General features: G+C 41.3%; 1 protein-coding gene across 3 annotated transcripts in view; it reads right to left on the bottom strand.

Moving 5' to 3' along the window:
* Nucleotides 1-237: 237 nt before the first annotated feature.
* DIS3L (DIS3 like exosome 3'-5' exoribonuclease) overlaps nucleotides 238-27,123 on the bottom strand; it is a 34,648-nt gene continuing 7,762 nt past the window's right edge. For 2 of the 3 annotated variants that reach the window (XM_059912972.1, XM_059912974.1), the window contains exons 3-17: nucleotides 23,955-24,083; nucleotides 21,981-22,116; nucleotides 18,038-18,214; nucleotides 16,560-16,638; nucleotides 15,397-15,558; nucleotides 14,393-14,562; nucleotides 13,129-13,290; nucleotides 9,752-9,999; nucleotides 9,092-9,184; nucleotides 5,904-6,437; nucleotides 2,947-3,101; nucleotides 2,670-2,848; nucleotides 1,295-1,440; nucleotides 701-875; nucleotides 238-583 (exon numbers count right to left, since the gene is read on the bottom strand). In XM_059912972.1, coding sequence (XP_059768955.1) covers nucleotides 275-583; nucleotides 701-875; nucleotides 1,295-1,440; nucleotides 2,670-2,848; nucleotides 2,947-3,101; nucleotides 5,904-6,437; nucleotides 9,092-9,184; nucleotides 9,752-9,999; nucleotides 13,129-13,290; nucleotides 14,393-14,562; nucleotides 15,397-15,558; nucleotides 16,560-16,638; nucleotides 18,038-18,214; nucleotides 21,981-22,116; nucleotides 23,955-24,083 — 2,854 coding nt within the window. In that variant the 3' untranslated portion in view covers nucleotides 238-274. The remainder of the gene's footprint in view (nucleotides 584-700; nucleotides 876-1,294; nucleotides 1,441-2,669; nucleotides 2,849-2,946; nucleotides 3,102-5,903; nucleotides 6,438-9,091; nucleotides 9,185-9,751; nucleotides 10,000-13,128; nucleotides 13,291-14,392; nucleotides 14,563-15,396; nucleotides 15,559-16,559; nucleotides 16,639-18,037; nucleotides 18,215-21,980; nucleotides 22,117-23,954; nucleotides 24,084-27,123) is intronic. The other variant, XM_059912973.1, reaches the window with a different exon arrangement.

Here is a 27,123-nt window from a genome sequence, read left to right on the forward strand (position 1 = left end):
GGTTTATTAACAAGACCAGCAACATGATTTGCAGAGCCAGGATTCAGTATCTACTTATCTCTGAAAAGCCACTCTCCATAGTGACCTAACTGTACTTTATTTAATGCAACTTAAATTAATGATAAGAAAACATTTCACAAATATCTGAAATATCTACCCAATCCCACTCAGGGATTGGGTGACATTGGGTGACGCAGAAAATTATATCTTAATGTTTAAAAGAAGGTAAAACATTCATGTAAGACAAAGGTCTTTTAATGAAGTAAGAAGAGTTTCATATTCCATAACTGTTGGAAACATCCAGGAGAGCTAGGTCTCTTATTTCCTCTAGAAGTGTGTACAGGCTTCTTCCCTTTGTTTGGCAATATTTTTGATAATCTTTCTCGATGACATTTACTTTGACTTCTTGAGCAAGCTGAGCTTCCTCCACAGATCTAGTTACTTCTTTCACTAAATCACTCTTTAGCAAGAGGGAACTCTGCTGAAAAAGTTCTGTATCTGGCATCATGTATGGTTTGTTGCTTATTATTTCAAGCCTTATTGTATCAGAATGGCAACGTGAGGCCTGTACACATATTCTCACCTGTCATAGAGGAGAAAATGCATATTACTAAATCACAGTCTTTGTTCTTTGCAGTGAAAGCAATTCTTAACATAAATACAGACTTACTGTTACGTGGTAATATAAATACAGACTTACTGTTACGTGGTCAAACAAATGGAACGTAACAGATTCCCCTCCTGTCGTGGTAGAGGTGATTTTGTTTTGAAATCGTTGAAGGGATCCTGGTTTCCATTCAGAATGGCCATCTGGGCTGCATGAGATCACCAAACCATCTTTATTTTTTAGATAAGCAGCACCTTTAATCCCAAACCTGAATCATTGTCAGAATAAAAATCCAGAGATATTCTTAGTATGCAGATTTTGTATACTTATCTAGAATGCTAGTTTTTCTTACAGATTAAAAACAACTTTCCAAAAAAAAAAAAAAAAAAAGAACTTTTCATCTGATTTACCTCCAAATATCTATTTCATTGAGCAGATGGAAACAAAATGTTTTGCTAAATAACAAAGTAAAACCCTAAGACTGAGAGAGATGTACTAGATTCTAATATCCATTTATACTTACATAATGAATTATATATTATTACATTATGTACATATGGTAACTACAAAACAGTTGCTAAAATAAATGCTTTAATAAATTATATCTAATGTACCGTTTATATACCATGTCTATACTTTAAGGTTAACCATGATTTCTTAACAACTCTTGTGTTAGAAATAACATACCTTGGTATAAACACAAGCACACCGTTTGTCCTAATTGAATAAATAACCCCATCAGATATGCAACGCTTCTCAGTTTCTGGGTCTTTGTCTTTAAAATACATGCACTGGAAGAGCTCTGTAGACTGCTTCTGAGAATGCTGTGCTGCCTGTAAGAAGAAGCACAACCCCAAAGCGTGATGATGGACTTCCCTGACATCCCCAGAAGAAACGTGATTCATATTCCCACAGAAACAATGTCTTTTAAAAAAGGCTAGGTTCTAGAAAACTATTAATACAAACATTCTTCTCTATTATGAATTAAGTCAATTTTGTGGGACCCTTTATCATTCCCTCAAAAATGTCTTAGAAACTTAATTCTTTTAAGAAAACAACTTGTTTGTTATTTAAAAACTGTCTCTAGTTCATTCAGGAAGAGGAAAAGTATCCAGGTCTATGTCTTACCTTTATTTTCAAGTCTGTCCTACCAAAATCCTGCTGGTAGAAGTGCAAATTAGATCTACTATTCTGAAAGGCAATTTAGTAATAGGTATGAAAGTTTTATTTGTGCAGCCCTTTCGACTCAGCAATTCATTATTACCAGGGATTTATCCAGGTAAAACGTGAGAAGTCTGTAAAAGTGTATACACAAGGATGGTTGTAAACTAGATTGCCTGGAACAGTGCTGCCTAACAACTTTCTGCAATGATGGAAGTGTTCTGTTATCTGTGTTGTCCCATAGGTAGCCACAAGCCACACATGTCTGTTGGGCACGTGAAATGCGGCTAGTGTGACTGAGGAACTGAATTTTTAATTTAAACCAGCATGACTAGTGGCTATAATGTTGCACAGTATCAAACTAGAACTCTGGATACAGAAAATAATATTAAACATTTAGGTAGCTTCCAATCTTATGTATCACCAAATGGTCTAGTTCTAACCTGTACAACATTATGGCCACTAGCAACAATATAAAATAGAATGCAAAGCAGTTTCTAAAACAATGATGTAACTATATTGACATGGTGTGCTATCAATAACATGTTAAGTGAAAAAAGGCAGATTTCAAACAGCAGGTATGATTGGATAATTTTATAAATAAAAAGCATTGTCTAGAATTGTTATTATCTTTGGGTAGTAAGATGATAATCTTTCACATTTCTACATTTTGGGAAAGACATCTAACCCGTGGTAAATCTCATAAATCCACATTAAGTCACTTCAGAACATTTGTAAATATATTGAGAGCTACTCAACAAACTTTATGATTTTTCATGGTTGAAAAAATTCTAGAGTTTACTTTGCTAGAATATACGGTACTTCATTCCACTATACAATAAAGCTGATATTCTGTTAGCAAAAGAGATGATGGGTAAGAGAATTAAAAATTCCCTCTTACTCGGTTTCTGTTGTTGATATGTCTGCATAATTCCTCAAGATCTTTGTTGCTGAACAAATCTTCCTTAATTTCCATTTTCTTATCTTTTGAAATGGCTGCCATTAACAGTCGGTGTACTATAATATCTGAGTATCTTCTTATTGGAGAGGTAAAGTGAGTATATTTATCTAATGCTAGACCTTCAAAAATAAACCAAAAAATCAAAATGAACAAAAAAACATACTTTTTAAACAATTTGCTCAAGGTTATGGGCACACAGTAAAATTTTATCATTCACCATAGTGATGGAACTCTTCCTCGGCACATGATCCAGTGGAAAAATACAGTGCGTTAGACATGGCTTGTGTAGCCATTGATCGAAGCAACCAGTTGACAATGGGATCGTTGGGGTCATTTGCATTATCCAGAGAATCAGCCAGTGCTTTATTGGACCTGACAAAAAAATGTAAAAATTTTATTTAGTCCCCAGCAATGATTTACAAGTCAACCCTCTGAGAGGAACCCTTCACTCACCCTCTGAATACGTTCATCTGCCAGTAGTTAAATTTATTTTGGACACATTTCAGAAGCAACTTTTTTCAACTATAGAAATCTAGTTTGCGGGGCTTCCCTGGTGGTGCAGTGGTTAAGAATCTGCCTGCTAATGCAGGAGACACGGGTTCGAGCCCTGGTCGGGGAGGATCCCACATGCCGCGGAGCAACTAAGCCCGTGCGCCACAACTACTGAGCCTGCGCTCTAGAGTCCACGAGCCACAACTACTGAGCCCATGTGCCACAACTACTGAAGCCTGCACGCCTAGAGCCAGTGCTCCACAAGAGAAGCCACTGCAATGAGAAGCCTGCGCACCGCAACGAAGAGTAGCCCCCGCTCTCCACAACCAGAGAAAAGCCCGTGCAGCAACGAAGACCCAACACAGCCAAAAAATAAAAATAAAAAAATAAAAAAATAAAAAGAAATCTAGTTTGCTTTTGAGGTTTGAAACAAAGAAAGCGTGTCAGAATTCAAATACATTTCTTTTCTTTTCTTTTTTCTTTGCCACACTGCGTGGCTTGCAGGATCTTAGTTCCCTGACCAGGGATCGAACCTCGGCCATGGCAGTGAAAGCGCCAAGTCGTAACCACTAGACCACCAGGGAATTCCCTCAGATACATTTCTTAAGTACTGAAGAGTAATGTGCTGAACTTATGAGATGAAGTTAATGCTCAGCGCACAGTGGGTGGCCAGGTACTTGCTGAATTAAATTCCTAACACCCTTAACCTTAAACATCCTGTACAGGTCAAAGAATGGATTTTTTCTTTTTTTAAATCAAGAATTATTGAGCCAGGGACTCCCCTAGTGGTCCAGTGGTTAAGACTCCATGCTTTGATCCCTGGTCGGGGAACGAAGATCCTGCGTGCTGGGCAGCGCAGCCAAAAAAAAAAAAATTATTGAGCCAGAGAGAGTTAAAAAACAAAACAGAACTAAACCTGAGGTACACAAGTAAAAGAAACCCAGAAAAAGAACACCTTTTTCTTTTTTTAAAGAGGGCGAGAGGAAGCATTCTATTTACTTACTTTTATTTATTTATATATTTTTAATGCTATTCTTGTCTGCTTACATTCTTTTAATTTATGTATGTATGTATGGCTGTGTTGGGTCTCCGTTTCTGTGCGAGGGCTTTCTCTAGTTGCGGCAAGCGGGGGCCACTCTTCATCGCGGTGCGCGGGCCTCTCACTATCACGGCCTCTCGTTGCCGAGCACAGGCTCCAGACGTGCAGGCTCAGCAGTTGTGGCTCACGGGCCTAGTTGCTCCGCGGCATGTGGGATCTTCCCAGACCAGGGCTCGAACCCGCGTCCCCTGCATTGGCAGGCAGACTCTCAACCACTGCGCCACCAGGGAAGCCCTATTTACTTACTTTTAAGTAGTTTTTTAAAACCCAGGAAATATAGAGTTATAGTAACAATTTAATAATATACTATATAATTCAGTTCTGTACCGTAGCCTGCCAAGAGAAACGGGGAAGGAGAAGCAATGTGACAGAGTGGGCACTAATGTGAGCTTTCACGTCTGACAGACATGGATTCCAATCCCGGCTCTGCCCTAACCAGCTGCTAAATTATCGGCAAATTAACCTCTCCAGACTTAATTTCCCTATCTGTAAAATATGAATGAATGATCCAAGCTAACACCTGAAAGCCCTTAGCATGTGCGTCTGGCACGCACCCAGAGCTCAACCATGGACTAAACCAGTTAAGAGATACTATCACCTAAAGAGAGAGGCAAAAAAAATCCATTTTCATAAATGAATAAAAGATATATTAATTAGCACCTGTTACTGACAACAAAATATTGAAAAAAAGAATCCCCTTTATACATCTTTTTTTTTTTTAATTAATTAATTAATTTATTTATGGCTGTGTTGGGTCTTCGTTTCTGCGCGAGGGCTTTCTCTAATTGCAGCAAGTGGGGGCCACTCTTCATCGCAGTGCACGGGCCTCTCACTATCGTGGCCTCTCTTGTTGCGGAGCACAGGCTCCAGACGCGCAGGCTCAGTAACTGTGGCTCATGGGCCTAGTTGCTCCGCGGCATGTGGGATCTTCCCAGACCAGGGCTCGAACCCGTGTCCCCTGCATTGGCAGGCAGATTCTCAACCACTGCGCCACCAGGGAAGCCCTATACATCATTTTTAACAGGGAAAATATTTTATCCTGGAGGTGGGGAGTAAAAATGTCTCATTCTACGGAGGAATGGTATAAATTTACCATCAGTGTGGTGTCTTATGATATTGCCACAGAGATAGGCTGCATTTTTAAAGTATTGAAATAGAGGATTAAGTCTTCGCATTTGCCTAAGGGGCAGATGAAATTAAATTAAGGATAACAGGATCCTTATTTTTATATTACAAACTGTAGTGGGTCAAAATTACGCCTAAATAAACTTGTTTTAATTTGAAGCCTCTAGGGAATTCCCTGGCAGTCCAGTGGTTAGGACTCCGAGCTTCCGCTGCAGGGGGGCATGGGTTCTATCCCTGGTTGGGGAACAAAGATCCCACAAGCCACGCAGTGTGTCAAAAAAAAAAAAAGAAAAAAAAAAAATTGAAGCCTCTATACCTACATTATAGTAAATGAAGAAAGACAAGAAGTTTTCTATTTTTGGTCAAAGATCTGGCTGTCACATTTTAAGAACTACTGTAAGATCAATAAGTGTACAGCATCCCCTTCCAGTTCCCTACCCCCTCAAAAGAGGAATTACCGTGTATCTATGAAGAAGCCCTTTGCTTTAGCACACTCTCGGAGTTCAGAAAAAAACTCCTGGTGTGGAGGAGGGTGCCGGCGCAGCAAGGCCTGGTGAGGGAAGCTCTCCCAGATCTTCTTGGCTACCCAGTGGTTGGCCAGGATCATGCATTCAGCCACCGTCTCATGGACTTCCAGGGGCTGCTTGGGGATGAGGTCGTGAATGTTCTTCTTCTCGTCGAGCTGGATGCGAACCTCTACCCCTTCCAGCTCCAGGGCTCCGCATTGGTATCGTTTGGCTCGGACGTGGCGGGCTATGTCCGTCAGCTTTCTGATTGCCCACAGTAACTCCTCTAGCTTGGCTTGTCGGCTCTTCTCATCCAGGTCCCCGAATTCTGGAATATCATCAACAATGTCGACGTTTCCGTCCAGTAATTCTTGGGCTGCTTCATAAAATAGTTTGTATGCTGATCGAATAATGGTTCTGCCGTACCATACTTCCTTAATTTCATAGGAGGTTTTATCCAATTCCCACATGATGCTTACAGCATACCTACAAAACCAGTCACACTCACATCATTATTTAATTCTTCCATTTTTGAAATAAACAGAACTAGACCCTAAATGTAATTTAAAAAATGACATTGCTACAGGGTTCTGGTCCGATGTTTCAATCCAACACTCCACTGCTAAATCAAAAGATATTTAACATTAAAACAAGGTTAGATTAGGTTCTGGGGAGCTCTGAGCAAAACTGAAATAAGTTCACATGGAATGTTACAAACCTGACTTTACGGTTCTCCATTTTCCTTAGAACAGCATAGCACTGATAGAGTTAAGTCTACTGGGCTCGCTAGCAAAGAAGAGCAAAGCCTTTCGAATGCTACAGAATGACACTGAACTAGGATATCAGCCTTGATGGTAGGTTCATTAGCAAAAAGTTCACTTAGTAAAGAATCACTTTACCACCAAATCACTCTAACATTTACAACTCATATAAAAAACACTGGGCTAATTTCTTAATGTATAAAGAGCTCTTATATATCAATTACTAATAGATCAAGAAAGCAAAAGAAAAAGGGGCAAGAAACATGAAATAGTTCACAGAAAAGGATATACAAATGACTGTTAGGCATACAAAAAAATGTTTGACTTTACTCACAGTAGAAAAATGCAAATCAAAACCACTCTAAGATACCATTTTTATTTTTCAAATTGGCAAAGACAAAAAAAAAAAAACACAACATATTGTGCTGGTAAGGCTGTGGGGAAACTAGCATTCTCATACATTGACGGAGAGAATATAACTGGTACAACCTCTGTGGAAGGCGATTTGGTTATTATCTATTTAAACACAAATGTATATACCCGTTGACACAGAAATTCCACTTCTAGGACTTTATCTTCCAGAGATACTGTACTTTTAAAAATGTGAAATGAGATATATTCCAAGTAATTCAGTACAGTTTTGTTTATAATAGCAAAAGTTTGGAAACAATCTAAATTTCCACAGATAGATAACTGTTATTAATATGGAATGATTTCCATATTAATGATCTCCAAGATACATTGTTAATTTAAAAAAAAAGCAAGGTCTGAACAGTATATATATATATATATATATACACACACACATACATACATACATATGGTCACCATTTGTATAACAAAGAAAGACCACATGTCCATAGGTACACATGCGTGTGTGTGTGTTTATTTTTGAAATAACAGAACATATATATTGGTCTTTGTCCCTAGCTCTTGATACAGGGCTTCTGAAACCCTTGTAATTTCCTGGGAGATAGGAGTGTCTTTTGTTCTAACGAGGAGACTCTGGGTGGGCTCCTGGATGAGGGCTGGTCACTGGAAAGACCAAGCCATGATTAGAAGCTTTCAGCCCTGCCCCTCATTCTCCTGAGAAGGGAGAAGGGCTGAAAATGGAGTTACTGATCGATCGTGCCAACGTGATGAAGCCTCCATAAAATCCCCAAAGCGTGAGGTTCGGCGAGCTTCTGGATTGGTGAACACATGGAGGTGCTGGGGAGAGTGGCACCCTTGGGCCTGGAAGCTCTGTGTCCTTCCCACATACCTTGCTCTACACATCTCTTCCATCTGGACGTTCATCTGTATCCTTTATCATATACTTTTATAATAAACCAGTAAATGTAGGTAAACTGTTTTCCTGAGTTCTGAGAGCTGCCCTAGCAAATTAATTGAACTTGAGGAGGGGGTCTGGGAACCTCTGATTTATAGCCAGTTGGTCAGAAGTACAGGTAAGAATGTGGACTTGCAACTGGCATCTGAAGTCTAAAGAGGGAGTCGTGGGAACCTCTAATCTACAGCTGGTCATTCAGAAGCATGCTGACAATCTGGGCTTGTGATGGTGTCTGAAGTTGAGGAGTGGGGACAGTCCTGTGGGACTGAGTCCTTTACCCTGTGGAACCTGATGCCATCTCTGGGTAGACAGTATCAGAACTGAATTAAATTGTAAGACACCCAGCTGGTGTTGCAGAGAACTGCTTGGTGTAGAGAAACACCTCCACACATTTGGTGACCAGAAGTGTCAGATGTGACGTGTTCCCTGTAAAGGCAAAGGAGACTCACAGGAAAGAAAGACATAGCAGGGAAGAGCTGGAGTTTTCCCTACATAGGAAGGTGGAAAACTGAGGGGTTTTTTTGTTACAGTATTATGTCTAGAAAAATACAGAAGAAATTGGTAACTGAGGGAAAGTGGCAGGTGGGAGCCTTTCACTAAACATCTTTTCTAACGTATGAATTTTGGGCTACATGGTTTTATTATCTATTCAAAGACAGACATAAACTTTACAACAAATAAACAAAAAACTCCCTAAGATCATGATCCTCATGCAAAACAGCCTCAACCAGGGAACACATATGTGCAAAGGTATATACATTTGTTCCTAGACTTTGACTTTAAAAAGCCAACAAGAGGGAGAAGCAGCCTCACAGCTAGACAGAAAGAAAAGAGAAAGAGGAGCGGAAGGGAAGGGAAGGTGAGAGAAACAAAGCTGCCCCCAAATAAGTGGTGCAGCAGGGTGCAGAGGATGTAGGGGGAAAGCAGGGGTGGGGAGGCGGGCAGGAGAGTATATCAGAAAGAAGACGAGGAAGAGGCCACAAGCGAGAGCCACTAGTCACCACAGAAGGGGCAAGACAAGCTCTGATGATAAAAGTAACGAACAAACTCACCTATCAACGCCTCCCAGGAGGGAGCACACATCAGCGCTGAGGATGGAGGGCAGCATGTCATAGCGACGGTCCGCTAAGTAATAAGTGGTGGCCCTGTGAATGACACATATGTAGGCACATGACCTTCAGCAGCAAGAAGCAGGACTGCTGACGGTACGGGCTGCAGTGGGGAAAATGGCCGAAAGCTCAGCATAAACTCCCCAAGGCTGTTGCTTTTTCATCAAGTGCAGCAGACTGGGTAATACAGCCATTCCCATGTTCCCACTTTTCTAAGTGATACCGCTTTGGGCTGAATATTCTTCCACTGATATAAAAGAGAAAGAAAAAGTGGTACGAATCTTAGTTGTACAAGAAAAATTAGAGTGTAATGATCAAGTATTTATATAAAATAGGATATTACTACATGAAAAATTTAACCCATTTCAATTTAGAAGGAAACAACACATGAAAAGATTCTGTTAAAAAAGGAAAGGTAAATTGATCAAGGTACTACTTTTCTAAAGGAAAAGGGGAAGCGGACCTCAATTTTTTTTTTTTCCTGGAAGAGATCTTCAGAATTGTTCCCAACTGTGAAATCTTTGTTTTAAAAATCTGAAACTAGCAGTTACAAAATACATTACAGTCACACATAATTGCAGTGCTGATTTCAAACAGCGTTACCTTGTTCTAGCTTCAATATCAATATAAGAATGCGATGCCACAAAGTGCGTCACGTCTGCGATGTGCACCCCGAGCTCTAGGTTGCCGTTATTCAAGGCTCTGACCGAGAAGGCGTCGTCCACATCTTCACAACCTCTGGGGTCAATGCTGAATACCAGATGGGTTTTCCTAAGGTCTTTACGTTCTCGTTCCTCTTCGGAACTCACCTTCCAGGGATTTTCGGTTGTGTTTACTGGCATCTCACACATCTGTACAAGGAGAGTCCCCAAATTCAGCAATTCATGCACCAGAAATTTCCTATAAAAATCCACTCTCTAACATTCTCAATGTGACCTCATGGAAACCCCATTAATTACCCATTACCTTCTGCAATTAACCTATGTTTGCTTTTTTTTGAGCAATAATTATTTATTAGGTGCCTAATATGTGTCAGGAGCTGTGCTAGGCTCTGGGAAGATGGGAGTCAATAGGACAGACACAATCCCCATACCCCTGAAGGCGCTAGAGTCGGACAGGAAATGTCGCAGGGTGCTTACAGCCTCTTTAGTTGTGGAGGCTGGAGAAAGAATGAATGGGTGGCTTATGAAGAGTACAATATCCACCCCATTTTCAAATGATCCATTTGAGCTTTTAACTCAAGTCAAGCCTGGATAAAAACCAACATGTCCCAAATATTAAAAGCATATTCCTTTTTGAAGCAGGATCAATCTCGAGCATTTTCTCTGCATTATTACCTGTTCAAGCCATCAATTTGCAGTTAAGTAGGCTAAAAGGGAAGAATTCTAGTCCTGTGAAGTCTAATCCACGCTTTATTTTGTTTTAACATTTTCACTAAGCTGTCAAAACAAGTCAACAAATAATTTCCAGATACTAATGGTAAACATAAAAATTTAATAATGTAAAATATTCTAAAGTATTTTACTATTGTAGCCACCATTCTGTCAAAAATTATAATGAAAATAAGAATACCCATATGCTCTTTTTTTTTTAACATCTTTATTGGAGTATAATTGCTTTACAATGGTGTGTTAGTTTCTGCTTTATAACAAAGTGAATCAGCTATACATATACATACATCCCTGTATCTCCTCCCTCTTGCGTCTCCCTCCTACCCTCCCTATCCCAGCCCTCTAGGTGGACACAAATCGCCGAGCTGATCTCCCTGTGTTAATGCGGCTGCTTCCCACTAGCTATCTATTTTACATTTGGTAGTGTATATATGTCAACGCTACTCTCTCACCTCGTCCCAGCTTACCCTTTCCCCCTCCCCGTGTCCTCAAGCCCATTTCCTATGTCTGTGTTTTTATTCCTGTCCTGCCCCTAGGTTCTTCAGAAACTTTTTTTTTTTTTTAGATTCCATATATATGTGTTAGCATATGGTATTTGTTTTTCTCTTTCTGACTTACTTCACTCTGTATGACAGACTCTAAGTCCATACACCTCACAAAAAATAACTCAATTTCGTTTCTTTTTATGGCTGAGTAATATTCCATTGTAGATGTGTGCCACATCTTCTTTATCCATTCATCTGTTGATGGACACTTAGGTTGCTTCCATGTCCTGGCTATTGTAAATAGAGCTGCAGTGAACATTGTGGTACATGACTCTTTTTGAATTATGGTTTTCTCAGGGTATATGCCCAGTAGTGGGATTGCTGGGTCGTATGGTAGTTCTATTTTTAGTTTTTTGAGGAACCTCCATACTGTTCTCCATAGTGCCTGTATCAATTTACATTCCCACCAACAGTGCAAGAGGGTTCCCTTTTCTCCACACCCTCTCCAGCATTTATTGTTTATAGATTTTTTGATGATGGCCATTCTGACTGGTGTGAGGTGATACCTCATTGTAGTTTTGATTTGCATTTCTCTAATGATTAGTGATGTTGAGCATACTTTCATGTGTTTGTTGGCAATCTGTATATCTTCTTTGGAGAATTGTCTATTTAGGTCTTCTGCCCAGTTTTGGATTGGGTTGTTTATTTTTTTGATATTGAGCTGCATGAGCTGCTTGTATATTTTGGAGATTAATCCTTTGTCAATTGCTTTATTTGCTACCCATATGCTCTTTTTTTTTAATATAAATTTATTTATTTTATTTATTTATTTATTTTTGGCTGCGTTGGGTCTTCATTGCTGCGCGTGGGCTTTCTCTAGTTGCGGTGAGCGGAGGCTACTCTTCGTTGCAGTATGCATGTTTCTCATTGCAGTGGCTTCTCTTGCTGCGGAGCACGGGCTCCAGGCTCGTGGGCTTCAGTAGTTGTGGCACACTGGCTCAGTAGTTGTGGCTCGCGGGCTCTAGAGCGCCGGCTCAGTAGTTGTGGCTCACGGGATTAGTTGCTCCGTGGCATGTGGGATCTTCCCGGACCAGGGTTCGAACACTTGTCCCCTGCATTGGAAGGCGTATTCTTAACCACTGCGCCACCAGGGAAGTCCTTGCTACCCATATGCTCTTGATGGCAATGCAAACTGGCCCAATTTTTCTGAAGAACAATCTGCCAATTCATAGCAAAAGCTATTTAAATTTTTTATGCCCTTTGACTTGGTAATCTCACTTTAAAGATTACATTCCAAAAGAAGAAAAAAAAGTAATATTTATGAAATGTTTGAAGTGGCACCTTTTATAATAGTGAAAAATTAAAGAGCCCAAACGCTCAGCAATTGAGGAATGCTTAAGCAAACTAGAGTACATCACTATAGAGTAATTGCCATCACTATTAAAAATAAGTAGGCTGTGTCAATACATAGAAATAATTTTAAGTGAAAGAAGCAGAAAATAGCCTGTGCACACTATGAGTATAGCTATGCAAGAATAATAAACAAGATTTACGAGGATTTTAAAAGATCATAAAGTGATGAAAATAGCTGATGTTTTATGTTCACGGAATTTTTGTTTTCTGTAAACGTTACAAAAACGGTTTCATAATGAGCATGATTTTTTGACCCATGGGTCAGAGATGTATGGAACCCAAGAAGCTGCTCCCTGCAGCTTTCTGCAGGCCTCTGGCTGAATGATTATGACAGGGACCAGAGCCCAGTTGGGTCTGTAACCAGGTACCCGTGTAGTTACGGGGGATGGATGTATACTGACTGTAAGACACTGACATACCATTTGTAAGCACAGTAGGAAAACGTAAAAATTTGAGAGCTGTGAGGCTGCAGGAAACTAACTCTGCACTTGAAGCAGACTTCCATCTGGTTCAAACACAGAATAAAGAAGAGTGAGATTTTTCCATTATCTGTGGTTTTAGACAGTGGGTTGTTACACAGTACAAAGATTTTTCTTTCTTAATGACAAAAGCGACAACAACAAAAGCAAAAAAAAAACCAAAAAAGTAGAAAATGTCTTTTATCAGAACAAAGGACTGGGGGAAGTCTGACCTGAGCTTCTGAGAAGGGGACGACTGAAATGCTGTTCTCCACCAGGATGGTTGCAATTTCCCCTTCCAGATCTCCGATTCTTCCTAAAACACGCACAAAATGTCCACTTGGATACATGGATGTCGACTCCCAGGAATCAATGCGCACAACCACCCTGAAGTCCTGAACAAAGAGGGGGAAACATGAGCCCAGCACCAGGAGTCAAATGGGTCAATTAGCAGCACCAAACAAATGAGTGATAAACAGCATCAAGCTCCAAAGAGAGTGGCCAATTTGCAAATAGCAGTTTTTCTTTCTTTTCTGTTCTTTTATTGGGTTCTTCCTGTTTTACTAAATTGCCAGATGGTAGGTAAATGCTTAGTGCAATGCTTTGAAGGAAGGCATTACCGCTCCGCACCAAATAAGTGGGCTGGAGAGTGTAGCCTGAGACAGAAAGCCAACTGTGACACATTCGAGTTAACATTTGTGACACAAGGGAAAAACCCAATTATGCATAGTCCAAATTAAATTTCAAAACAAAAAATCTCAATGTTTTTGTGTGTGGGAGTTACCTTCTAATTTCTTTAAAGTTACTTTCTAATTTCTTAAGACATCTTTTGGTGGAGAAGAAGGTTATCCGTATGAACTGAACCCCAGTGCCCCCGGATTCCAGCAAACCATAGACATGGAAAGCAATGGTTACAACTGGCCTCAGAGAGCCTGCGTGAGGCTTTGGGATGGAAAGGTACACAACGGTTACGGGCTGGGGACATCTTGCTTCAGTGTCTCATTTACAAACTGCAAAACATCGGGCAAATCAAATTGGGCGATGCCTACACCCTTCGCCACAGTAAAGGTTAATTTCTAACTTTCTTGTTTATGTCTTCTCTCCAGGGCTCTATTCCTTAAAGGATAATCGATTCTGTGAAGTACCACGATATCATCCCTACAGGGCAGAGCCATCGTATTTCTATATCGCTTGCTGAAAGAAAGCTTGTTAGTGTTGGCAAAGTGTATCTATTGAAAAGTTTCTGTATTGGACAGCTGGATAATGGATGTTCTCTCTAGCGTCCTACACAGCTCTTTCTAGGACGGTTTCTCTCTGGCCTTCATTTATTAACCAAGGACTACTTAACAGATGGTTCTATATATTTAGAATTTTTTGGAAACAGGATCTCAGAATGCCAGATGCCATCAATAATTTATCCCTTCCTATGCAAAGGAGTTAACAGTTCCTGGTACCGCTCAAAAGCTGGCAAAGACAAGAGGCAAAGAGTAAAGGTACCTGGAGGGCTTCTGCTTGCTGAGTGCTAATTCGGATTTTGGGAATTCTGTAATCCCAAGGTATAACTAGGATTTTCCGAGCATTTTTGCCCTGCGATTGGACCTCTTCTTTGGATGGAAATGTCACCACATAATCCCGCCAGTTCTTCTGAAGGATGCCCACCACTCTGCCTTTGGGAAAACAAAACAAAATAAAGCCTTAACTGGTAAGATGTCACCTATCTGGACTCTGACCAGTTCAGCAGTGAGGAAGAAAACAGGAAATGCAACACCCCATTTTTTCAAGCACATGCACACAAGTTGAGATATGCTTAAACATTTGCCTTCCTTCTATTTTATTATTAAATGGATCATTTTTTTAAGATAGATAATTTTTTAAATTAACATTGTCAGTGTGCCCTTTCTTTTGTGGGGCCTGGTGTGACATTTATTTATTTATTTTTAAAATAAATTTATTTATTTTATTTATTTATTTTTGGCTGTGTTGGGTCTTCATTGCTGCACGCGGGCTTTCTCTAGTTGCAGCCAGCAGGGGTGACTCTTCATTGTGGTGCGTGAGCTTCTCACTGCGGTGGCTTCTCCTGTTGCAGAGCATGGGTTCTAGGCGCGTGGGCTTCAGTAGTTGTGGCACTCGGGCTCAGCAGTTGTGGCTCGCGGGCTCTAGAGTGCAGGCTCAGTAGTTGTGGCGCACGGGCTTAGATGCTCCGTGGCATGTGATATCTTCCCGGACCAGGACTCGAACCCGCGTCCCCTGCACTGGCAGGCGGATTCTTAACCACTGCGCCACCAGGGAAGCCCCCCTAAGAGGGTTTTTATTTTAAGATGAGACATACTATATAGCATATTTGGGTGCTGATGAGAATAAAATAAACCTGCAGAGAGGGGAAACTGATAATGTAGGAAAAGAGATGATATCATATATTAATAATTGCAGTATTTCTGGACTAATGAGAGGAAAAATAAACATTCCAGATGGACGACCAGGCAACTTTACAGCTGGCTCACCTGTGGGCATGGGCTCACTCGGGAACTCGCCGTCATTCTCACCCAGGGCGGTGGTTCTTCCTTTCCATTCATTTTTAGGGAGCAGTTCGACAACTACCACGTCTCCGTGAATCGAGCGGTTTCGAGCCTTCATCCCGTGGATTAGGATGTCACTGACTAGACCTGTTTTGGGGGCAGCACAGAGAAACCCCATAACATCAAGGGGGAGGCCACACCAGTGAGGCATTTCAAACATAATACATTCGAGATCTAATCAGCATTCCTGCAAATAAAAGCTCCCTCCTTTCAAAGGTGAAGTTAAACCAAAGTCAAACTTTTGTTCCACAGGTCAGGAAGGAAGAAACACTGCTGCTAAGCCATGCTGTATAATGTGCTTTCATAAGGCCACTCTCAACCATCTTTTGAGGTAGGTTCCCTGCATGAGACAATGTAAGCCCACACTGGGACTCTCTCCCGTAACTTCAGGGGCCATGCGGCCAAGGGAGCGGTCAGCAGGCTGCTGAACTATGGACACTGCAGAACTGACAGGGAGAAGTCCGAGGAGCAGAAGCCCGGAGTAAGCCACTGCTTCTCATTCTCCTCAACCTCGCCAGGTGCCCTTGACTATCTATCAGGGTTACTTTCACCCTGTCATTGCAGAACTAACAATACACTCTATTATGATAAAACTTATTTACACATTTTTTTTCATTGACGTTACTTTTTAAACAATTCCAATGAGGCAATACAGCTCGGTGAGGCAGTACAGGGCAAAATCTTAAAATCACAGCCTGCCTGCCTCGGCCTCAGGTTCAGCTCCACCGCGTACCAGGTGAGTGATCCTGGTAAAGTCACTTTGCCTCTCTGTATTTTAGTTTCTTCACGTGTAAAAGGGGGTAAACAATAATAATACCTACTTTAAGTGCTTACAACAGTATCTGATGTATAATAAGCACTCAATAAAATATTAGCTATTACCATTTTTTAGTTATTACCATAAAATCAGAAATTATAGACAAAAAGCTAGGGAGGAAAAAAAACCAACCCACGATCCCACACAGCCAGTGTAGGTAGGGATATTTGACATGGCACATATGATGTGACAATTTCAACTTTGCTTTCTTCAATGTGTAATATCAGAATAAAAAAGTGGTATGGAAATTTATGTAAGGTTTACACTGAACCTGAATCTTTACTGCTGGCTCCTTGAAGTCGAACAAAAGCTTCTATTTGTGCTCTGTGTTTGTTGACGCTCAGAGTTCCCTAAAATCAAAATAAAAATCAATGTGAAAAAGTTCTTTTCTGCTTGCTTTACCCTCCAAAAGGTACAGTTAAAAATTTTTATGAAAATATCCCCATTATATACTTATAAGGTTTGTGATCCTTTTCTTTAGGAATAATAACAATTCATCACCAAAGTTTATTTTCTCCAGAGAACGTACCATCATTTTGACATACTCTTAGCTATACCAAGTGTTGCAAGTGCCAGGATTTATCTTACCTAAGTGATGAGCGGTCTTTAAAAAATCTTCTTCCTCAAAATATCCTCCCAGGAATGCTGTAAACTTCATTACCAATTGGAAGCATTAGCCTCTCCATAGATATACTCATTAAAACACCCACATTTTAGGGGAGGAGTTTACGGTGGTAGGCTCAACCTTCAGACTGCATAAAAATCGTCTGAGTTGCTGGTTAGAAAATGTAAAATTCGTGGTAGAACAGTTCTGTATCTTGACTGTGGTGGTGAATACACAAATCTATGCATGTGATAAAACTGTATGTGCACACAGAGACATACAAACACACACACAAACACACGAGTGCATATAAAGCTGTTGAAATCTGAATAGCAATTTTATTTGATTGCTTCTCAAGACCCTGACAGCACCTGGGTCCTGGGTTTTGAGGGATCACAAAGGGGACCTTGAAAGAGGCAGGAAAATGGCAAAGGCATGAAGAAGCCAAATTTCAACAACTTTAAAATTTTGCCAAACCTCCAGACCTTGATTCAAAAATATATTCTTTCCCAGTGACAGGAGGCATTTAAAACCTACTTGTGTAATGTTCGGTATGTAACCTAATTAAGAACACTGGAGGGACTTCCCTGGTGGCGCAGTGGTTAAGAATCTGCCTGCCAATGCAGGGGACACGGGTTTGAGCCCTGGTCCAGGAAGATTCCACATGCCGCAGAGCAACTAAGCCTGTGTGCCACAGCTACTGAGCTTACGCTCTAGAGCCCACGAGCCACAACTACTGAGCCCACGTGCCACAACTACTGAAGCCCGTGTGCCTAGAGCCCGTGCTCTGCAACAAGAGAAGCCACCGCAATGAGAAGCCCACGCAGGGCAATGAAGAGTAGCCCCCACTCGCCACAACTAGAGAAAGCCCACACACAGCAACAAAGACCCAGCGCAGCCAAAAATAAAATTAATTAATTAATTAAAAAAAAAAAAAAAAAAAAAGAACAGTAGAGAGTAGCTCCAAACCGGAGGGCACTGTCTACAGAGGAGACTCCCACATCACCTTGAACATCGACAGCCCTGGCCTACTCAGGCCCGTCTCATGGACAGCCTTTGAAATCAGAGGCCTGTGACAGGAGGCAAGTAAAGAGAAGGAAACACACTGGCTGATCCTGGCGCCGATTCTCCATTACCACCCTCACCTGGATGTAGCGCCCAGACTTAATGCCGGCTTCTAACACTTCCAGGGGTAGATGTTCTGGGTACTCCTTCCCGTGGCTCTCTTGACTCTCATTCTCTCTTTCTCGTCGAGACTGAAGGATAGACTCACACAGCTCGTGGGCGGCCTTTAAATCAGGCCAAAAATTGTCCAGGTAACTCTGCATTTAATAAAGGCACAAGAGAAACATGGTCAGAAGATAACGATTCTTTGTTATAGCAGCATTACAAAAAATCCCGAACAGGAACTGCTGGCATGCAGTTTTGAAGAAGTGTTACATGAGCGTTACCCTCCCGAGCCTCATGCCACCAGTTCATTTCTACCATCCCACTGATCCCTGCAGCCTTGCCAAAGGAACCCAGGGAGGCCGTTCCTACTGTGGAACGCTACCACCTCCCTGATTACTCTGCACTTTCAAATCTCCCTCTCTCTCCACACACACGCGTGTACGTGCACACAGCCGGGATGCCTGTCTTTACACGTATCTCACTGCTGCAGATAACGGCCCACAGTGAATAGAGAGGAAAAGCTCCTACGTGTGCACTGTCTCTTTTTTTTTTACCCTGACATATTTGAAATTTATAAGAAACCTAAATAAGCAGGCAAAAAGTGGCAAGGAGTAAAGTGTAATAAGGAAGTGTCTCCCGTCCCCCAAGCCCCTGGCAATCTTGGATGAGCAGAGAAGGGGAAAGATGTTTCTGTTCTTTGGTGTTAGGCTTTCCAGCCTCATAAACTCCCCAAGGACTGTGTCTTCTTTTGTGACTATACAGATGTAGTCACACTTTTCATGCGGGGACACTTGATGCTCTGTCAATGTGACAACCCAGTACGAAACATAATTCTGAAACAAGTGTCATGGTCCCCTCCAAGTAGAACATTATTGACTATTATTGCACTTCTTGGTGTAACTTTCAGAGAGGCCCTAGACAAGACACCAAGGCGACCACCCACAGCGGGCTGGTGTGGTGAGGCTGACTGTGCTCCATCTACTTCCTGTGTCCAGAATACAGGCCCTCGCACGGTGGACGCTCACTAAATAAAACCAAACTTATGGGCTTCCCTGGTGGCGCAGTGGTTGAGAGTCCGCCTGCCAATGCAGGGGACACGGGTTCGAGCCCTGGTCTGGGAGGATCCCACATGCCGCGGAGCAACTGGGCCCGTGAGCCACAACTACTGAGCCTGCGCGTCTGGAGCCTGTGCTCCGCAACAAGAGAGGCCGCGATAGTGAGAGGCCCGCGCACCGCGATGAAGAGTGGCCCCCGCTTGCCGCAACTAGAGAAAGCCCTCGCACAGGAACGAAGACCCAACACAGCCAAAAATAAATAAATTAATTAATTTTAAAAAAATCAAACTTATGTATGATTTTAACTCAACTTTAAGTCTAAAGTAGAGGCTGGCACATTCTCTTTTCTCAAACTAAAATGAAGTCAATTATTCTTACTGTCAACTCCAGCACTTCTCCCACTCATTTCAGGGTCTTGTTCAAACTGCTTCCTTTCTTTCTCTAGTCCTTCCAGAAGTTCTGTCTGTGCTAACATCACTGCAATTCTATGGTCACTAATCACTTATCAACACCAAATTTTTGCCACTGCGAACCAACTCTTCAAGAGGGATTTATCGTCCTCACTCTTCCCCATCGACCTTCAAGTCTCCACAGAAAATTCTGGGCTTCCTGCTCATCTGAACTTCATAGCAACTCTTTTTTTTCTGCTATCATACACCTCTATGAAGCCCTCGGTCACACAGTTTGCTTAGGAAATGCTATACAAAACCGAACTGTACGATGCTGCCAGACTACAGAGAAAAGTAATTTTCATAAAAAGTAGAAAAATGTAATTTTAGTCAACTGTCCTCTGCAGGAACAAGACATGATGTATTGCAACAGAAAAAATAAGAGACACTGCCATTAATATCCAGCGCCCCTGGAATTCTCTGGCATGCCAGAACACTTTTTTATAGCAGGGCAAGAAAATTCTATCGGCAAATCTTTAGCAATACATGCACATGGGAACCCTCATAGGATCTACAATTCAAAACCCAACTAGACTTTCTGTAAACTGACAGGGGTAATGGAGGGCCTTAGTCTAGTTTCTGAATCAAGAAACAATATCAACCATTGGAACCTGACTGACCAACTGGGTAGGCAAAAGAGACCAGTAATCTATTTTTTGTTTTTTTGTTTTGAGACCAGTAGTCTATTTAGAGGTTAACAGGCATCCTGCTCTCTGAAAAGGTACCTAGGAAATAGGAGAACTGTGTCCTTAAGACAGCTCAAAAAACTGTCACCGATAATGCTGCCTCTGTCTGTTACATGTACACCAAGCTGGTCCAACAGCTTTCACATAAGTAGTATCACATATCACCCCTTCCTTTATCCCTACTGACCCCCACCCATGGTCGCAAGTAGAGAAGAGTGAGGAACAGTGGACAAATAAAACTGGCCTTTAAAACTATGTTTTGGGAGAGGGTGTGGAGAAAAGGGAAGCCTCTTGCACTGTTGATGGGAAAGTAAATTGATACAGTCACTATGGAGAACAGTATGGAGGTTCCTCAAAAAACTAAAAATAGAACTACCATACGACCCAGCAATCCCACTACTGGGCATATACCCTGAGAAAACCATAATTCAAAAAGAGTCATGTACCACAATGTTCACTGCAGCTCTATTTACAATAGCCAGGATATGGAAGCAACCTAAGTGTCCATCGACAGATGAATGCATAAAGAAGATGTGGCACATATATACAATGGAATATTACTCAGCCATAAAAAGGAATGAAATTCAGTTATTTGTAGTGAGGTGGATGGACCAAGAGTCTATCATACAGAGTGAAGTAAGTCAGAAAGAGAAAAACAAATACCATATGCTAACACATATATATGGAATCTAAAAAAAAAAAATGGTTCTGATGAACCTAGGGGCAGGACAGGAATAAAGACGCAGACATAGAGAATGGACTTGAGGACACGGGGAGGGGGAAGGGTAAGCTGGGACGAAGTGAGAGAGTGGCATGGACTTATATACACTACCAAATGTAAAATAGACAGCTAGTGGGAAGCAGCCGCATAGCACAGGGAGATCAGCTCCGTGCTTTGTGACCACCTAGAGGGGTGGGATAGGGAGGGTGGGAGGGAGACACAAGAGGGAGGGGATATGGGGATATATGTATACGTATAGCTGATTCACTTTGTTATAAAGCAGAAACTAACACACCATTGTAGAGCAATTATACTCCAATAAAGATGTTAAAAAACAAAACCTATGTCTTGTGTGTATTCAGAAAGACAGTCTGGGAGGCAGCATGGTGGTTCAGAGCGCTGGAGTCAGACTGCCTAGGCTCTAACCCACTTCCAGCACTTTCTCCCTGTGACTCTGGGCAAGTTGCTTAGCTTTTCTGTGCTTTAGCTTCCTCACCAATAAAATGGGGATTATAACACCTGCCTCATAGGGTTGTTGCAAGAATTAAATGAAGTAATACACTCAGAACGGTGCCTGGCATAGATCAACGCTGGGTATTATTCTTAGGTGGAACCATGTAGAATAGCCATTTTGTAAGTCAAAAACAACAGAATATTGGCAGTTTTATCAGATTCAACCTATCATCATCATCATTACTACTATTATTATTATTATAACTATAAACATGAGTTTACTATGAACCGGAGTTTATTGGGCTGCAGTCTTGGATACTGGAGGCCTTACAGTCACAGGGAGTTTGCCCAAATTTGGCAAACTCAAGATTAATTAGTTGGAGAGTAATGAAGACATGGAACTTTATAAAGTCTTCCTTCATTCTTTATTTTCCCTTTTCTGTACTGCCAAAGCCATCTAGAGCCTCATGGGCAGTACTTTGGAAATGAACACACGCAGACACACACACTCACGCACACACACATACTTATATAGACACACCAGCTGGAAATACCTTGAAGGAAATCACAAACACTCCTTCCGTTTCACTTCCATACTGCTGAATTGCCTCGTCATCTTCTGTCACCATAACGATTGGCATCCTGTCTTGGCAGTGGTGATAGTACCAAGTGGCTGCACTGTAGATGCTCCTAGAAAGCAAAAGGTACATGAGCCCTCCTGAGGCAGACAAACCCAAGCTCTTGTTCAGAACTTCACACCTGGCTTCTAATCTTTTATCCTTTGGTTTATATAGACAATCATTCATTCATTCATTCAACAAATACTTCCTGAGCACCCATTATAAACATGCCCTGGGTTGGGTACACTGGGGGATACAAAGACAAATCAGCAAGTGCTTGATATCTCTTCTTCTCTAAGACATCCAACCACCACAGAAACCTCTTTCATTTCTTGATATGGCCTAGCAACCGTGAGGCTCTGCCACCTTTTAACACATTTTAAGTGGAGGGACGAGCCACACAGCACCACAGGGATGATAAGCTAAATTGTGAGAGGCTTAAAAGATGAAGAACCAAGTCTTTGGCTAAGAGAAAAACTAGGCTGCAAGTAGCTGAAGATCATAATCCAATAAAGACAAAATCCAATATGGCTCCACCAATATGAAATGTCTGAAAATCTTCCTGAAAAGAATCTGAATTGGAAAATGGAGTCTAGGTCTGGGGACATGTATTCAAAAAAGGATCATGTGTCCAATGAAGTGGATCAACTCAGAGAGTCAATTTCTGTAGGCATCTGTTTCCCTTTCTGCAAATTAAGATGCTATGTAAGGTTCCTTTAGTTCTAGAATTTAAAAAAAAATTCACTGAGTACTGACTGTGTGCAAGGCTGTGTAGTTACTAAGTGTGAGTACTCACATATGATCCAATCTAGGGAAAGATTTGCTTTCCCTTGCTGGTGGGAACTTGAGTTCTATTAAGGACTCAGTATATACCAGTGCTTATTTTGCTTTACAGAATTTAAATATTTAATGGCTATACACATAAAGAATTATAAGAAAGAAGATGATGTAAATGTTTCATATGGATAAGCTATTTTAAAGCTTAAGGTCTCTTCTGCCTTCTACAGAAGACTGAAGCAGAGGCTATGGGTGCCTAGCACCTGGACCCTAAGCCCACCTCTGACTTTAGCTGCAGCTGGGTGGCAGTTCCATCCCTCATCAATGGCCCACTGACTGGAGTTAACGCCCCTGGGGAATGGCCCTCAGCTAAAGGGGTAACTAACTAAATGCCCTCGTCTCCACCCTTGGAGGTGACTTCTGAGGCACACTCTACATGGCTTCTTAGAGGTTCCCAGAGGACTGAGCCTCAGTTTCCCTCAGCAGTAACACATCCTTTACTGCTTTCCCTCCTTCTCTGTGTCACTCTCCCCACTTCCCCACTCCTGCTTCTGGGAATTGCTTCTCACATAAACAACTCACCTCCAAAATCCTTGCTTCAGGTTCTGCTTTTAGGTGGATCTCAATTAGGACACCGCACTTCCTAAAACAGCTTTACTAGAATTAACCTAACAGTTTCAGTTTAATAAGACTGCTTGGGATATTAAAGCAACCTATACCAGAAAAAGTGAGATGATTTTAGCTTAAAAGTAGGACGTGTCCCTGCCGCTCTCTCTTCCTCTCTCTCTCTCAAACACACACACACGCACACACGCACGCGCGCACGCACTCACACAGCATTAAAGCTATGTATGGCTTTTGGATCACTGGAATGAATGATCCTACTAGCCTTTAGAGGTCTGGGGCAAACTTACTCTGGGCACCTATAGCTCCTTAATTACAATTTCTAAAATATATGTATTCAAATGACATATCTAGAATATTGACACATTAAGCATTTCAGTATTAACCACGGTTCCAGAAACATTGTTGGTTTGTTCCGCCATACTATTTAGATCAACTCCCAAATGACCAATGACAAAGAAATTAAAGAAGATGATCGTGTGAAAACCCAGCTATTCAGGGCCATACCTGCTCTGCCACTTCTCCATGGACTCCCCTCTTTCCCGAGGGAGATAGCAGGACTGCTGGAATTCATTAGCGAAGAGAACACAATCATGACGCGCATCCTTCAGGAGATTTCGCAATTTGTTATACTGTCTGTGACACAGAGGAGAAAAGTAAATCTAACCTAGCAGGTACTCATCTCCTGCCACCTCTTGCTAAGGTTCAGAAAAGATGAGGTATTTTAGAGCAGAAGATTGATTGTTTAAAACCTGAGAAACACTTATTTACATTGGCCTTAATGTGTGCTGCGCTCTTGGGCTGCTGTTTCTCCGTTTTGCCTGCTAGAATGTGCTGGAGCAGGGCCTCGTTAATTAGTTTGTGGATCAGTTAAACTCCTCTACTCCCCTCTCCCTTTCTGGCTATTTATTATGTAATTATACAACCCTGCCCCACACAGCCCCTTCGTCATAGGCTCACAAAGGACATGGAGGCAAGCAGAGTTTAGTGCTTTATTTTTGTAACTCACTTTGTTCTGTAAATGGTATTAGACATTAATATGTTTTACTTTTTTGCTGGTAGCCCTAGAAAAGAACATGTAAGGTAAGTTTGGGAATTTATCTGTGAACTTTATAGATGCAGCCACATCGTTTATATGAATGAAGGCTAGCTTCATCTATCAGGCAACTAACAGAAAGTTTTAAGGCTTTTCCCCATCAGGAGATTTTTTTTTTTTTTTAATAATTATATTTAACACACAGTGTGAACAGGTAGCTCTATCAAACTAGGACATAAAATTTTTCTAATCCTTTGTACGATGGAAGAGAGATGTTCAATTTTTTTTTTTTAACATTTTTATTGGAGTATAATTGCTTTACACTGTTGTGTTAGTTTCTGCTTTATAACAAAGTGAATCAGCTATACATATACATACATCCCCATATCTCCTCCTTCTTGCATCTCCCTCCCACCCTCCCTGTCCCACCCCTCTAGGTGGTCACAAAGCACCGAGCTGATCTCCCTGTGCTATGCGGCTGCTTCCCACTAGCTATCTATTTTACATTTGGTAGTGTATATATGTCCATGCCACTCTCTCACTTCGTCCCAGCTTACCCTTCCCCGTCCCCGTGTCCTCAAGTCCATTCTCTATGTCTGCATCTTTATTCCTGTCCTGCCCCTAGGTTTTCCAGAACCCATCAGGAGATCTTTCCAATAATCTTAGCCAAAGAAAATAAAATATGAAGTCTCATATGGGTCAGTTTCTAAGAAGGTGCTTTTCAATTGTCTAGATAATGTGAAATACACAATATTCACAAATATCTTAAAGGAAGTCAATTGTTTATTTTAAAATGGATTGATATTAAACCAGATGTTAAATTAACATATAAATTATCCAAGGTAGATAACTGGCATTTAACATAATAACATTTGTGCCCTTCCATTCCCACCTCCAGCCTGCCGCCACGGATTTTAAAAAATGAGTCTTCTCATTAAAGCAAAGGCAGAACTCTCTAACTTATCCTCTCTAAATAAATGCTAACTACCAATATCTGCATCGTCTCAACACTTCATCAGAAAACAAGAAACACTGATTTTACTTTCTTAGTAATTCTAATTTTGAGCCACCTTAAAAAGAATCATCAAGTAACTACAACTTACAAAATGTCCTAATAAATAAAGGGATTCAGTTTCATTTCTGTGAATGGCAGCTTTCCTTAACAGAATTCCACTTGTGTAAATAAAAGCTGCCTCCCCACCCGCAGAAATGCCTAGAACACATTAAATCTGTAATTTTCCCACTTTCACAAAGATACACTTAAAATCATTTTTCAAAACCTCTTAGAATATGCATACAAGAGTCTCCATCACCGTGCTAACAGGGTCGTCCCTGCAGGAGGGTAAGGCAAGGACTTTCGCTTTCTGCTTTACGCATTTCTGTCATGCATGAATTTTTTTAAATGAGCACTTTTTGGTTAAGCAATAAAAGATTCTAGAAGCTTTATAAACATCTGAAATTTATTATTTCAGAGAAAACACTGAAAAAATATTGCCTATTCTTCCTGATCTTTTCCAGTTTTTGCTCCCTTTATCCACACCCCTAATAAAGCACCTGAACCCAGTGCAGGTATTTGTTTACAAACTTCCTCCTCTGTGCTCCACTGAGCGCCCTCAGGGGACACACCTAGACATTCCCGATGCGGCCCTTCGTCTGCGTGGTCCTGCTCACGGTGAACGCAACACAACCATGCATTCCTCAAAAACAGTCAAAACTAGAACTACCATATGATCCAGCAATCCACTTCTGGGTATAGACCCCGAAGAATTGAAAGGAGGGTCTCAAAGAGATATTTGTACACCCATGTTCAGAGCAACATTATTCATATTAGCTAAAAGGTGGAAGCAGTCCAAGTGTCTGTCGGGGGATGGATGGATAAACAAAATGTGGTATATACATACCGTGGAATATTATTCAGCCTTAAAAGGGAGGTTCTGACATATCCTCAACATGGATGAACGTTGAAGACATTATGCTGAGTGAAATAAGCCAGTCAGTCACAAAAGGACAAGTATTGTATGAGTCCACTTATAGGAGTTTCTTTGAGTAGCTAAATACCTGGAGATAGAAAGTAGGACAGTGGTTGCCAGGGGTCTGGGGGAGGGGGAAATGGGGAATGAGTGTTTAATGGGTGTAGAGTTTCAGTTTGGGAAGATGAAAAAAGTTCTGGAGATGGGTTGCACAACAGTGTCAATGTACTCAATGCCATCAAATTGTACACTTAGATATGGTTAAAATGGTACATTTTATGTTATATATATTTTACCACAATTAAAAAAAATAGCTATACTAATCGTCATAACAAAATAAGACAAACAAAAAAATAGAACTACCCATTTCAGTGGGATGAGTGCCATGAAAGGAAAAGTGCACGGTGTGACGGGAACATGGGAGGGACGAGGAAGGCACCCAGGAGGAGGCAACAGATCTGAAGGATGGGTAAGAGTTAGGTAGACAAAGGGCCCAAAGGAGGAGAGAGAGGGGACAGAAAGCTCAAGAAAGTAGACAGTAGGCTTCCTCCTTGTATCTCTAGTACTTAACCCATGGCAGTCGCTCAATAACTGTTTTCCAAAAGAATCCATGAACTCTCAACCCTTTGTGACGACAGTGATCCAAATACGAGACAATAATGTCCTGGGA

Source organism: Balaenoptera ricei, chromosome 2 (genome assembly GCF_028023285.1).
Source record: "Balaenoptera ricei isolate mBalRic1 chromosome 2, mBalRic1.hap2, whole genome shotgun sequence".
In the NCBI taxonomy this organism is placed as follows: Eukaryota; Metazoa; Chordata; class Mammalia; order Artiodactyla; family Balaenopteridae; genus Balaenoptera; species Balaenoptera ricei.